This window comes from Homarus americanus, unplaced genomic scaffold, assembly GCF_018991925.1.
Source record: "Homarus americanus isolate GMGI-L3 unplaced genomic scaffold, GMGI_Hamer_2.0 scaffold23458, whole genome shotgun sequence".
NCBI classification, from domain to species: domain Eukaryota; kingdom Metazoa; phylum Arthropoda; class Malacostraca; order Decapoda; family Nephropidae; genus Homarus; species Homarus americanus.
The window spans coordinates 665,001-680,016 of NW_024726569.1; the positions used below are offsets into that span (position 1 = coordinate 665,001).

Consider the following 15,016-nt stretch of genomic DNA (forward strand, 5'->3'; position numbering starts at 1 on the left):
AGGAAGAAGAAGAAGGGGAGGAAGAAAGGGGAGTGATAGAAAGGGGGAAGAGGTAGATAAAGGAAGAATGAGGTGACGGAACAGAAGGCACGTGGAAAATAAAAGAGGAGGAGGAGGAGGAAGACTGGAGAAATGGATGTTACGGAAAGAGACTAATGGGAGAAAGGAGGAGGGGGAAGGGGAGGAGAAGAGCATAGGGGTGAAAGGGAGAAAGAAGGATACGAAGTAGGAGGAGGAGTTGAGGGAGAGTTGAGCGATGGAAGGGAGGGGAGGACCTGGGGGAGAGGGGCGAGGGGAAACCTGAGGAAATGGGCAGCTTGAAGGAAGGGGGAGGAGGAAGAAAGGGGAGGGGCCAAGGAGGCGTGGCAAGAGTGAAAGCGCTGGACAGGATAAGAAAGAAGACAAAGGAGAGGCGGAAAAGAAAGTGAAGTTTAACAAAAGCAGAGAGAGAGAGAGAGAGGTCGACTACTAAGGAGGAGAGAGAGGTGGGGGTATCGCTAATGAGGAGGGGGGAAGATAGAGGAGGAGGAGAGGGGTGAAGATGGGATTGAGAGAAATGTAAGTGGAAAGGGAAAAAGGAAAGTAATAGCGGAAGAGAACCAGAGGGTAAATGCCTGAATGTCCGCGATACTCCCAGAGAATATATCGAGGTATTGTGTTCCCCCAAATAACCAACCTTACCGTGTTGATGATATTGATACACGTATTACACCTGGGAACATCTGATAAGCTTCTAAACACAGGTGAACATACATCCACACGCTCTACCTACTGAATGGAATATACACAATATATTTCTACATACATTGTGCTAAGACATACGGCTATATGTCTACTTGTTACATTGGTCTAAATCGTACCTGAATGAGTTAATATGAGTAGAGAGTCACAGTATTATTTAATTAATCTATTAAAGTTGATGTCACGTACGACTCACCTGGACGTTCTGATGTAAGTAACTTCACCAGAAATGTTTCAATTGCGCTTTAATACAACTTTTTTCTGAATGGTCTAAATATGTTCAAAAGATCACAATGCCTCGTTAAAAGTATTGTCTTACGTAGAATATTTATTGAACGTACTTATAACATCCTTAGGATCATTAGTGAACGTAAAATAACACACCCAAGAACATTAGAGAACGTGAGCTACTAATGACACGTCCCAAGATATGAATGAACGCAATGTGAAATCATCCGACAAAGATAACTCGTCCCTTCGTCGTGATCGCCTCATGAAAAGGAGACTCTAAAAGTCCAGCCTTTTCTCGTGCAGACTTTCAAAAGGGTGTTTTATGGGTCCTGGCCTGCCTCATTACCATAGCATAAAATACAGGGCGAGACGGCTTATAACTGAGCGTCACAGCCTTTACCTCGTATTTTGTTGACATAATGAGATGAGGAGCGAGATGCCCCCCCTTGTGGTCGCTCGCTTCGGCTTTTATCACAAATTTTTATGTCATTTTATTTTTCCTTCCGACGCAAAATCTTAGACAAGGATAAATGGGATGGGGTCATCTTATTATTATTATTATTATTATTATTATTATTATTATTATTATTATTATTATTGCCACGAACTGCATCAGCTCGCGGTGTGTATATATTTGCTCTCTCTCAATTTGTAGTCCTAGGGGGAAATATAACGTTTTCAGGTATTTTATTAAAGTTACAATCTCTGAATAATGATGGCATATCTTCATTTATTTTAACCTTGATTTGCATATCTATTCACTTAACGGTTTATTAATACAGCATGTGTTGATATTGGTGAAAGGTTTGACAATGGTGTTGTTATTTTTACCACTATATTTTTTTTTTTTACTCTCGTGTTATAGAATTTTTCCAGCTATTTTCCATGCTGTATTTTTCACCCAGGTTTGTCGAGCACTATTATTTTGTTTCCTTTTTTTTTAATAATTACGTCGCTGCCTTCTTGCGTCAGAGTTTATTTTTGCTCCTGGTTTAACTCTTGCCATTATTTTACAGTGAAATGAACTACAGAATCTCACCTTATTAATATTTTGAGACTGGTGGGGTGGCGTTAAGGAATGCTCTCGGTGCTTTTATAAGTCCAGGTATCGAACTAAGAGCGCGTATCTAGGTTTAAAGAGCTACGTGTCTAGAGTTAATTTGTACACTTATTATGGCTATTCCTAGAAGTACATAAGACACCACTAGGTATTCATTGGAACCTAATGGGGGGGGTAGAGGGAAGTTAGCAGTGCCGTCACATCACTGCCTATATCACTGATAGAGCCATCACTGTTACAACACGTATTGATAACCGATGGGAAAACAGATGCCAAGTAGCTCTCTCTCTCTCTCTCTCTCTCTCTCTCTTAACTAACCCATACAACAAACAATTTTCTCTCCTCCTCCTTAACTGATACACTCACCTCTCTACCCCATGAAACGTCTTTCTCTTCTTCTACTTCCCCTCTCCTCCTCCTCTCACCCTCCCCTCTTCCTGCCCCTTTAAAGGATCCTTATCAATATAAAGGACACGTACGGCAGCCTTATGCTACACTGAACCTCTCATCAGCGACGAGACAGTGCTAAGTGACGAGTCATCATAAGGTCGTCGCTCACGCCCCTCTTGCTATGACGACCAGGCCATGTGTTCTGTGGTGGTGGAGGTCTTTGTGTGTGTGACGAGGCCTCATCCCCGTGGTTGGCCTGGAATTTGATTTTGAGTGTCTGTTTTGGGTGTGTGTGTGTGTGTGTGTGTGTGTGTGTGTGTGTGTGTGTGTGTGTGTGAAGACTCTGATTTTGAGAGTTTTCCCCCAGATAACTCTTTTTATTTTGACACTTCTCTGAGGATTTATTTATTTTGTGAGTTCCCTATGAGTTACTTCCCTTTGAGTTCCTTTGAATTTTCACTGTGAATTCCTGTATTTTTAGATATTTCCTTACCAGCGAGTTTTCTATGATAATCACCTCATTTTGAGAGTTTCGCTGAGAATCCCATTACTCTGAGAGTTTACCCTGAATATTTCTCCTCCATCTTGACTATTTACACAGAAAATATACCAAACCTAATCTTTTCTTTCTCGCTGTAATTTTCACGTTTAAAATGGAAGTAAATTTAACCTCCACCGAGCTAGTGTTTATCTACTAGCCTAGAATACGTGCTTGAAGAACTTGGTAATACATTGTAACACCAACTTAAATACTCAGGTGTTTTAATAAGCGTAAAATACCAACTTGTATAAGGGTGAATGGAACATCAACTGAATGGGGGATTATCATTCATTGCAAATTAAATACAACGTTAGAGTAAAAGGGTAATTTACCGATGCGTATTTTGGTTGCCAGTACGCTTAATGACATGGTAAAATTAAAGGTAATTTCTCCATACTACAACACGATGAGGTACAGAAAGCCTTAACGATTACCATAACTAAAGATAACTCTATATTTTACCATTTTTTTTCTATTATGTTCAATGGAATGGCAAAACCTAGCCAATATAACCTTTACAAAATATCTGATATTCCCAGTATGCTCTGTGCCTCCTCCTACCCCTCCATACACACAGTCCGCTTACAATACCCTCCATTCCTCTGCTGGCCGTATGAGGGTAAACACAGATGAAACACACCACTTTAATATCCGACAGTCTACGGGGTTTAAGCTTCAAGTTTCAATATGAACGTGCACAAGTATCATTAATAAACACACCAGGAGGTCTTATACTCTAATACAGACATCCACACACACACACACACACACACACTTTGTTTTAGTACTACGAAGGTCATACTAGATACGCAATGAGGAGGAACAAGTGGTAAGGAGTTTCCATAGTTGATATTAGACCCAAAAGTATGACCACCCAGAGACTGTATTCCAAACGTTGACTTTAATTACGTAACAAGAGAACACGTGATGTTACTGTTGAGTTCCAGTGCAATTTTGACGTCATTACATTTGCATCACTGTGACCTAACACGAATGTGCCCGTTAGATGCGCTCACACATACTCACGTAAGGGAGAAAATTTAACGTCAGATCGTTAGAGAATCGAGCCCATGGTATATAAGAGTAGGCACAGCTAAGCACATAAGGGGATGGGAGTGCTGAACGGTAAATAGTTTTGCAGTTCGTTACATCTAAACCAGGAATTACCGAGTTATCTCTCAAACGCCAGGGCTGCTTCACGTGTCTGTCAGGAAGAACATGGAATTACTCGTAACGGAGGCGTATGGTACATCCTAAAGGTGTACCTCAATACTCTAGTTAATGCTACACAAAAATCTTATCACTGATACTCAAGAGGAAAAAATATTACTCTCGTCCCTCACAAACCAAAGATTAAAACACTGTGGTGACGGGAGAGGAAGATCTAGCCTTGATGACACTCCACTGTTGAAGACCAGCAAGACCAAAGAAGGAGAGAGAGGGGAAAAAGTCTAGATTAATATCCCACGAGCAAAAGACCAAAATTAAAATCGACATATCAGAACCGTTTCGATCAGTCCCGCGTCTTAGTGGTGCGGTACGAGTTAGCGGGGGTCCGTCTGTCTGAGGGGCTTTGATGTCAGGATCTCACGAGCGAGAGAAATTACCTTCAACTCTGATGAGGTTCACTTTTTTTTATATTACTGATTACCGGCTGCCTCGACCACTGCTGACAACCTGACGTTCTCCTGCTGGGAGCCCCTGCTGAGCACTTTTGATGGGGTTCTTACTGGAGGGGTATTAGGTTTATGGCCAAGTGCTCTTGCCGGGGCTTCTGCTTTGGGATTTCTGCTTTGGGATTTCTGCTGGTGATTCCTGTTTAGTGTTTTTGCCGGGGCTCCTACATGGGATTTCCAATGGGTATTCCTGCTGGAAGATCCTGGTGAGGGTTCTTGCCAAGGGGTCCAACAGATGTTTCATACTCTACTATCCTGATGGTGGGACTTCTGCTGGAGGGACTTGCTGGAGGAACTCTTGTTAAGGGCTCTTGTTGGAGGTTACTGTCATGGGTTCGTTCCTTATTAATGAATCCTTCTCTCACAAATATTTACCAAAACATTAAACTTGACGAGGACTAGAGTTATCATCTATACAGGCTATCACGTTCGAACACAGCGGATTCTCAGAAGCATAAAACTTTAAAGGTATATAAAGTGAGTAGTCCTAAAGCGAAATCCTAAAGTTCTCGCAGAGTAAATAACTGAGGTATTAATCTCTCGAGGACACTGAGTGAGTTCTTTGAGACATTAGACCTCGCGAGAACACCCAATAATTTCTTGAGACATAAAACCAGTTGAGGAAACAGTAAAATATATTTTTTTTCTCAATCATTAACTATTTTGCGTGTGGCCAATAACTAATGTAAGACATAATAACTAGTGAACATTATGTAAGTTCCTTCAAGCATTAAACCTCATAAGACCACATAGTGAGTTAATTGAACTTTTTGAGCAACATGAATGAGCCGAGACAAAAAAATTAAGGAAACAAAATTAGTTCCTCCAGGTAAAAAAAAAATACTGAGGACACCAAACAAGGTCACACACACACACACACACACACACACACACACACACACACACTTCTGAATATACGAATAACCTCTCTTGAGACTAAATATTATATGGTGTCTCAGAAAAAGAAATTGAGCAAAACTTTTCTAGAGTACTAAATGAAATCTTTGAGGCATAAAACCCGGCAAGAAGAGTGAGTGAGTGAGTGAGGTGTGGGGGCGGGGTGCGAGGGAAGAGGGGGGGGGTGAGGATGGGCTGAGGAGTGGTAGGGGAGGAGGAGGGTGAGGAGAAGGCAGGGAGGAAGAGGACGTTAGGGAAAAAGGGGACGGATATAGAAGAGAAAGGTGGAGGAAAGAAGGTGGAAGAGGAGGGTAGGGAGGAGAAGGAGGAGAGTAGGGAGGAGGCTAGAGGAGAGTTGGGATGAGGATGGGTAGAGGTAATGATCAATAGGAAAAAGGGGAATGGAAGGTTAAAGGAGTAGAAGGGTAGGAGGGAGGAGGAGGACAGGAGGGTAGGGTAGGGAGGAGGGAGGGGTAGGAGGAGGAGGGTAGGAAGGAGTGGGTAGGTAGGGTAGGGGAGGAAGGTAGGGGTAGGGGTAGGAGGAAGGTAGGGGAGGAAGGTAGGAGGAGGATAGGTAGGGTAGGGAGGAGGTAGGTAGGAGGAGGTAGGTAGGGTAGGGAGAGGGTAGGTAGGGGAGGGTAGGGTAGGGGGAGGAGGTAGGGTAGGGAGGAGGGTAGGGTAGGGAGGAGGGTAGGGTAGGGTAGGGAGGAGAGGAGCGTGTTAGACCACTTCCATCAGCTGAGATAATAACGTGGACGGGGAACAGTGACCAATTTCTGTGTGTGAGTGGAAGATGATGGATTGTGTGAGGCGGCCGGGCTGGAGGCCACGGGATCTCCTCTACCTCCTCTCTACCCCCCCCCGCCCTCTCTCTCTCTCTCTCTTTTTTTATCCATAATTTTTCCTCGATGCCATGTTTCCTTAATCTTTCTTTTCTTAGTCTTATGATTCGTTCTATTTTCCTTTCTTCCTCATTTAATTTCCTCTCTTTCGTCATATCATTTTCCTTTAATTTCTCTTCTCTTCGTCAATTCCTCTTTTTCTTCTGTTCGTATTATCACTTTTCTCTTCTCGAATTGTCTCTCAATCCTTATCTTTATTTCCTACATTTTAATTTCCCCCTTTATTATGTTTTTCCTTTTTTCTTTTGTTCTCCATAATTATCCCATTTCCTCTTTATACCTTTTATTTATCGTTAACCTTCTTTTAATTGCTTTTTTTTATTATCCATATATCTCTTCATTTACATAATTCCTTATCTCTTTCTTTATCATTACCTCTACTTCCTTATTTTCACACTTATTTATTTTTCTCTCGCTATTACATCACTATTTACATTTAATTATTTTTACTACTTTCTTTATTTTCTTACATTTTTTTTTACATATTTTATTTTCTTTTCTAATTTAATATCAATCTCTCTTTTTCTCTCTCACTTTTCCTTTCCTTTCTCTTTCCCTTTATTACTTTATTATCATTACCTCTCGCATATATCTTTTATTCTTCCTCTCATCCTTATTCTTCTTTATATTTGCCTATCTTAACGCTTCTTTTCTCCACCTTGTTATTCTTCGATTTTCCACTTCCCACCTACGTATTATTTTACTCCTCTCATAATCTATATTTTAATCTATATTTTCCTATCTTCTTCTTTTGCTTTGCCTTGTTATTCTTTAATCTTCGTCCCCTTCCTACAAAGCCTAGAGGTTATTGTTTTCACTTTACAGCTTGGTGTTTGTTTAAGTGTGTGTGTGTGTGTGTGTGTGTGTGTGTGTGTGTGGAGAAAACACCTCACAAACTGATTCACCGATACAACTGAAACACGACACAAGGGTTGACGTCCAAAGAAAACGTACATTTAAAAATTACTCTGTCCCGTTTTCTATCATCTTTCTACCGATATTTGGGGGGACTAAACCAGTGGGAATTGATGATGGCCGTTCGTCCGCCCGTTACTATCAAATTTGGTTTCCGTTCGATAACTTGCCATAGACTAATTGCATTGACTCTAAATTTGGTGTGGATGAGTAGTACGACGAGTTAGTGTTTGGGAGTGAAGGGTGAGAGGTTAACCTATGTAGTTTTAGTGTTATGGGTATTTTAAGAGGTCGAGTATGGGGGAGGGAGGGAGGGGGAAGACGTCGTGTATAATGGCTCTCTTTTAGTTGTATAATTTGATTGAGAAAATAATTTACTTGTTGATCGTCTAGGAAATAACATCATTACGAAAAGTTTGTTAATTGTTAAGGAAATTTGTATTTTTATTTATGGCAGATTTGAATTTATTATTTTCTTGGCTCATTTATTTTCTCTTTCTTCCAGATCCTAGCGTTCGTCAATGGAAGTTCCATCTTCCTCAACAAGACTGTCAATTCCTCTACTTTCACCTACCAGTTGGCACCCCTCATCCCAGGTCACATCTACTCCGTCAGTCTATCAGCGCATTCCAAGATGGGGGAGGGACCATCCTCTCAACCAATCAGGCTACAGACAGACCCAGCCTTGCTCAACCCACTAGCCAATCGCCACGCAGGGTCAGAGGGCGTGGTGCGAGAGGCATGGTTCATCGTGCTGGTGGGAGGGGCCATGTTCTTCCTCTTGATGGTGTTCGTGGTTCTCCTCTACATCAGGAGGTTCCACAACAAGGCCTCCAAGCTACCCACACTCAACGGTCAGTACAACAAATAAATAATAAATAATTATAAACGTAAAGCATTTTTCCCCTCTATATATCTCTACCTAAATAAAAAAACCAACCATTTATGCCAATACATCCATATTGGCCAACCTCAATTATCAGTATTTTATTTTATTCCATTTTTGTTCTACCTAGTTTGTTTTTGAGGGTGAAATATGTGCTCGTTATAAATACAGTAACGTCATGAACACAAGTGAACCGCCCTCAGTGATCAATACGAACATTCCTTTCTCTTAATTCTATATCCTCTTTTGCATATATAATTCGTTTTTTTTTTTCTTTTTCATTCTAAAGTAACTAACGTCACTAACTTCAAAACTCCGCCTTTAATAACAAGTACAAATCATTTTCATCTAATTCTATGACTTTTGATAAACCCCAACACAAATATTTACGTTGAATTGTAATTTATATAAAGAGTGTAAATGGGAGGACGGCCCAAAGCGAAGGTAAGACCTGAAAAATTAAAGCAGTAATGGATGTGAGAATCGAACCCACGTCTAGAGCTGTGGAAACCAAGCGCTTTAGTCTAGTGGACCATTACTATCCCCAGAAACTAACTAGAAATTGAAGTTAAGGCATTGAAGTGTTGCCCTAGAATCAATACATTAAAAATTACTGCAGCAACACAAGCAACACTGTACATATAGTGAAACCTCCATATAACGGACTTCTCTCTCCATATAATCCGTTTGATGGAAATTTCACATATAATATACCCTTGATATAACGGACTTTCATCGCCGTATATTCTGTTAAATAGAAGTTTCACTGTATCAGCTATTTTCTGTTTTAGTTCATTTCTCCCTTGAAGTAATTTTCGTCTGAGACTTTAAATACTAATCAACAAATCCTCCCACGTAAGACCGCTCCTGCAGTTCCTACAGGTACACACGACCCACTGAACATGAGTCAACAATTTCTCGACAGGTATTAAGGTCTTGACGATAATGACAAAGGCAATGATATATTCTAGTCTTTTAACATACATGCAGGTCTTAAGTTTATATCACTCACTCACTCACTCACTCACTCACAGTCTACGCATCATTAATCAACATTTTCTCCACAAGAACTGAAGAGTCCAGATGTTAATGACATTAACCACAAAAAGACACTTCCATCTCTTCTAGACAAAGAGTAAAAAGCTCATTATACGCGTGTGTGTGTGTGTGTGTGTGTGTGTGTGTGTGTGACAGGACAATCCAAACACACGTTAATTATCTACACAAACGTGAGTCTAAACAAACTCTCAACAATCCAAACAAACGCTGATATTCCAAACAAACAAATCAGCACAAATCTTTTTTACCCATACAAAAGTCTATTATCCGTACAAACGTCTATTATCCGTACAAACGTCTATTATCCGTACAAACGTCTATTATCCGTACAAACGTCTATTATCCGTACAAACGTCTATTATCCGTACAAACGTCTATTATCCGTACAAACGTCTATTATCCGTACAAAAGTCAACAATCCAAACAATCTTCAACATCCCAAACAAGCAGTACATATTCCAAACAAACAAGCACCGACATTCCAAAAACAAACAAGTCGTCGACATTCCAAACAAGCTTCGGGAAAGAAATTAATTAACATTCTCCTAAGGTGAAAGAAAATGCTAAACTTGAGCGAGAGACGAGCGGGGAAGAAAGGAGGCCTTATTTAGACTGAAAACAAGGGGGAAATTAGCGTCAAAGTGATGAACACACACACACACACACACACACACACACACACGCACACGCACACGCGCACACACACACACACACACACACACACACATTCTCTAAGTTATTTAACCAGAGATACGTGGTGTCTGTCCTGTCAGTCTGTCTCATTTTACTGTCTGTCTGTCTGTGTCTATTTTCTGTATGCCTCTCTATCTGTTTATTTGAAGATCTCTCTCTCTCTCTCTCTTTCTCCTGGCCCGGCAGCGTCCAACTCCCTCTTTGCAAATCACGACGAAGTGTCACTGCCAGACGGAAGCGGCTCGGGCTGGTATCCCCCTCCTCTCCTACTACCTCCCCCTTTCCCACTCCCTCTCTTCTCCCTTTCCTATTTCCCTATCTCACTCTTCTCTCTTCCACTTCCCTCCTTCGCACTCTCCTCTCTCTCACTTCTCTTTCTCATTCACCTCTATCCCACTCTGCTCTCTTCAACACAGTCCTTCTCTTCTATCTCCTCCTCCTCTTCCATACCCCAATTCGATTTTTTTCTCTATTTTTTCATACGCCCTTTTCTCTTCGCTTTGATGCTCCCTTTCCTTTCCCATTTTTATCCTTCTGTCCCGTTTTCCTTGTATTTCTCTTCTTCTTTCTCTAATCTATTTTATTTCCTGCCTATCCTTTTCCTCCCTATTCATGTTCACCCCCATTCTCTCTCTGTTTTTCTTTCCCCCATTCCAATTCCTCTATCTCCACCTATTTTCTCCCGTCCCCCTTTCTCTCCTACCTCAGACATTCCTTTCCTCCCTACACTCTTCCCTACTATCTCCTTTCCCTTCCCTTGTCATCCTTTCAACCCCTTCCCTTCATTTCCCTCCCACTGTCCCTTTATTTCCCCCTTCCTTTCTCATTCCCCATAGGCTATTGTATCCATACCCTAACCCTTCACCCTCCCTCACATCTCTACACCCATCTTCCTTATTCTCCCTTCTTTTTCCAAACCCTTTCTCCCCCTTCCCCCCCCCCTAGTCCTCTCCCATCCACTCTCCTCAGCAGCCCCCCCCACGGAGCAGCCACTCAGGGCAACAGACAATTTTTCCCGTGCTGTCCATCGCGGGCACCATTACCACACTCCTACACTTTCTCTCCATTCTGCTCCACACTCCAGAAATATGAATCGATTTTATTGAAAAAACTGCGGCGGGGGATTTTTTTTCCTTTTATTTCCGAATGTTTCCGTATTTATTTTATTTTTTACTTAGGTTTATCGAGTGTCACTGAGGAGTGCCCCATAGTCAGGGGTGCCATTCAGAGATGTCATTTTCGAGTCAATAAGGAGGGCCACTCTGGATTGTCGCCCGAGAGTACCATTCAGAAGTGTCACTCAGAAGTAATCACTCACACTGAAGAATAATATTGCTATTGGTAGCAAGTCATAAGTGTGAATAAATATGTATTCTGATTCTATGTATGGCAATAACACACAAGAATCACTTAAGCATACTCTTATTACGATCACCCAAGTCAACAAATAACTGATATAAAGAAACTGAATACGTCACAACAATACCACTAACGACGGAGTAACTGATGTAGAACAACGACAATTAAGACTTTCTAAACACTAGCTCATTTTAATCCCATTCTGACCCATTGAAATCACATAAACTCCACACTGTCATTTGCTAACCTCAAGCTCGCTGAAACACGAGTCTTTCTCTTTCAGCAGGTGAGACAAATGAGCCTCACTCAGCCTCAAAACAAAGAGGTAAAAAAAATACTACGATTTTTAACCCCGAGCGAGATAAAAAACGACTGTACCCCTCCACCAGGTGTTCGACACGAGCCACACTCGGTCTCTGAAATACGAGTCTCCACTTGTCAACACTGAGTGGGCTGAAAAACGAGTATCCCCGAGTAAATCTCTCCCAGTAGGCAAGAGAAGCGAGCCTCACCCTCACGTAACACCTTCCTAACTGTCTGTCTGTCTGTCTGTCTGCCCGCCGACGTCTCGTGCGTCATTACCTCCTCGGAGGTCGACGGGGTAGGATGTGCCTCGTGCCTCCCCAGACCTGTCCTACCTCCTCAAGAAACATTTCTAAAACCAATGATTGGGTCGTAAGGCGATGCTTTGATTGGATGGGGAAGCTGGTGGAGATGATGCTGTGATTGGAGGTGGTTCAAGAAGACGATGCTGTGATTCGGGGAAGGTCAATAGAGATGATCGTGTGATTGGACGTTAAGATGGTGTTGTAATGAAAGGGATATTGTAGTGATTGGTTGTAAGGGCCTCATGATGCGGTGGTGATTGGTTGTAGAGGAGATTATGACGCCCGGATTGGTTGTAAAGGAATTTGATGTCGAAACGTAAATAAAATAATGATGATTTAATTGGCTATAAAGGAAAGCAAAATACTATGGATGACACTCATGGTTCTTGTGTCAGTTTTATGTCAAGTGAAATGAGCAAATAATAAGGTTAGGTTAGGTTAGATTATACGTGAAGAAACCCTGAAAATTAATACCTAGTCTCTCTCTCTTTCTACACACACACACACACACACACACACACACACACACACACACACACACACACACACATTTATATCCAACTAGAACAAATAAAAATCTCCTCATGCAGTAGACTTTCCGCAACGCATTTTTTTTTCAGGTCATAATTTACATATTGCATATATTTCATTCAAATATTTTACACACTGCATTCATCACGGCCCCTTGTTGCATACACCACCGGCCGGCATATAACGTGTACATAAAAAAGGGAAAACAATCATGCACCATAAATGTGATGATTGTGTCGGTAGCTACATGTATTGTATTGTATTGTATATTATTCCTACAGCAAAGAATAACTGTAGCTACGATATACGAACCTGTGACTACATCATATATACCCCTGTATAGTAGTAGTAGTAGGAATAGTAGTAGTAATAGTAGTAGAAATAGTAGTAAAATTCCCATTCTTTTCCTCGTCTGTCTGTCTGTCTATCACTCTTTATTTTTGGGGGGGCGGAGAAGAACATTTTCCCGTGATACTCATTTTCGCTCCGTGACGGTGGGAGAATTAATGGCGATCTAATGAGTGAATTATGGAAATAGGAGCACAAGAGGCGAGTCGATGATGATGGTGACGATGAGAGATGAAGCACTGTGTTATTCATTTATGTTTTAAGGACCTGGTGACGAACACAGGTGACGAATACTACTACTACGACTACTATTTTTACTACGACTACGATTCTTTTTAATGGCCTCCAGCCTCCCCCAATAGCCACACCTTTGACGCCATATTATTACCTTAATATTAAATATCCTAATACATAATAAGCTATCCTATCTGTGTTGAATTAGTTGAGCCGCAGATCTATGCGGCATTCAGTGACTTTTGCCTCATAGTCAATATCTACTATTCCTACTACTGCTACTACTACACTACTACTATTCCTACTAATACTACTACTACCACTACACTACTACAACTATTATTCCTAATAATAATAATAATAATAATAATAATAATAATAATAATAATAATAATAATAATAATAATAATAAGAATAATAAGGGACGGTGAGCCACTACAGGCTAAGAGCATCATGTTTATGTTATGAAAAAAGCAAAACATACTTAGTGCATTTAGCTTATACTTAAACTTTTATTTTTAATTGTTGAAGGATTTATTATAAATACTCAAATAATCAGGATTTTTTTTTTAAATTATGATGATATGGTGGAGTGCTCTCTCTCTCTCTCTCTCTCTCTCTCTCTCTCTCTCTCTCTCTCTCTCTCTCTCTCTCTCACACACTCATAGGACTTAAATTCATCCTCATGTACAGATGATCCGCCGCGTTTGATCCAATTTTTAAGATCAAACTTTTATTTAGATTTTTTTCTCCTTCAAATAGATGTTTGATGATTGCCAACTCTTTGTAATGACCAGCAAACACATTTTTTCTAACGATATGCTGGACTGAAAACAAAAATAAAATATCAAAGCATACAACCTCACTTAACCTGACCTGACCTAACCAACCTAACCTAACCTAACCTAACCTAACCTAACCTAACCTAACCTAACCTAACCTAACCTAACCTAACCTAACGATATGTCAGAGCGAGAAAAAAATTAACTACAGAGCATAAACTATTATACGTTTCAATTAATTTCATACTTAAAAAATATGCAATTTTTTCTTAATTATAATTTTCTTGTCCACTTCAATAGAATTTTTAATAGCGATGAACAATACTTGATATGGATTCAGTATTGTTCGTGGACAGTAGATATTATTATTATTATTATTATTATTATTATTATTATTATTTCCACAAAAGAAACTTACATGCCACTTTAATCAGGGCAAGTGTGTGCGTGTGTGTGTGATGTGGTGCGTGTGTGTGTGTGTATGGGTGGTGTGGTGTATTGTGTGTGTGTGTGTGTGTGTGTGTGTGGGTGTGTGGGTGTGTGCGTGCGTGTGTGCTTGCGTGTGTACGTGTGTGTGTGTTTGTGTGTGTGTGTAACGTCAACAATAGCACCAGACAAGAGAAACATCCCTATTACCGTGCTCCAAGCAATGCCAGACACGCGTGACATCACTACTGCAATCTCCTCAGTGATGCCAGAACTGCAGGACAACACCAATTCTGTATGTCCTTCATGGCACAAGGCCAGCGGGTCACCCTAAATTCATTGTCCCCGTGATGCCAGATCCGTGAGACATCCTTGTACAATGTTCACAGTGGTACCAGACCAGTGGAACAGCCTTAATTCATTGCTAGTTCACAGATGCTACATTCACGGGATTCCCCCACTGCATTGTCAAGTGATACCAGATGCAGGATATACCTTAAATAAAATGCCCTCAGTGATACCAGACGCACGAGACAAAACTAATACAATGTTCTTTAATGATACAAGACCCGCGAGGCAGCCTTATGTCACTCCCCCAGTATTACCAGATACCCATCTCTCCACTAAAATTCACAAGAGGTGCCCTAACCCCTTGGTCTAGGCTTGGATAGGGTTTAATACCCGTAACTCGGGTCATTAAGCAGTTCCGGGAGTCGTAATGGCCCTGTGTCATCACC

At 40.9% G+C, this 15,016-nt stretch overlaps 1 protein-coding gene across 4 annotated transcripts in view; it reads left to right on the plus strand.

Annotated features, from left to right (window-relative positions):
- LOC121865646 (roundabout homolog 1-like) overlaps window positions 1–15,016 on the plus strand; it is a 214,204-nt gene that overhangs the window by 173,068 nt on the left and 26,120 nt on the right. For all 4 annotated transcript variants that reach the window (XR_006088784.1, XM_042365170.1, XM_042365171.1 and 1 more), the window contains exon 9: window positions 7,859–8,207. Coding sequence is in view for 3 of the 4 variants with exons in the window: in XM_042365170.1 (XP_042221104.1) it covers window positions 7,859–8,207 (349 nt within the window). In the remaining variant the exon portion in view is untranslated. The remainder of the gene's footprint in view (window positions 1–7,858; window positions 8,208–15,016) is intronic.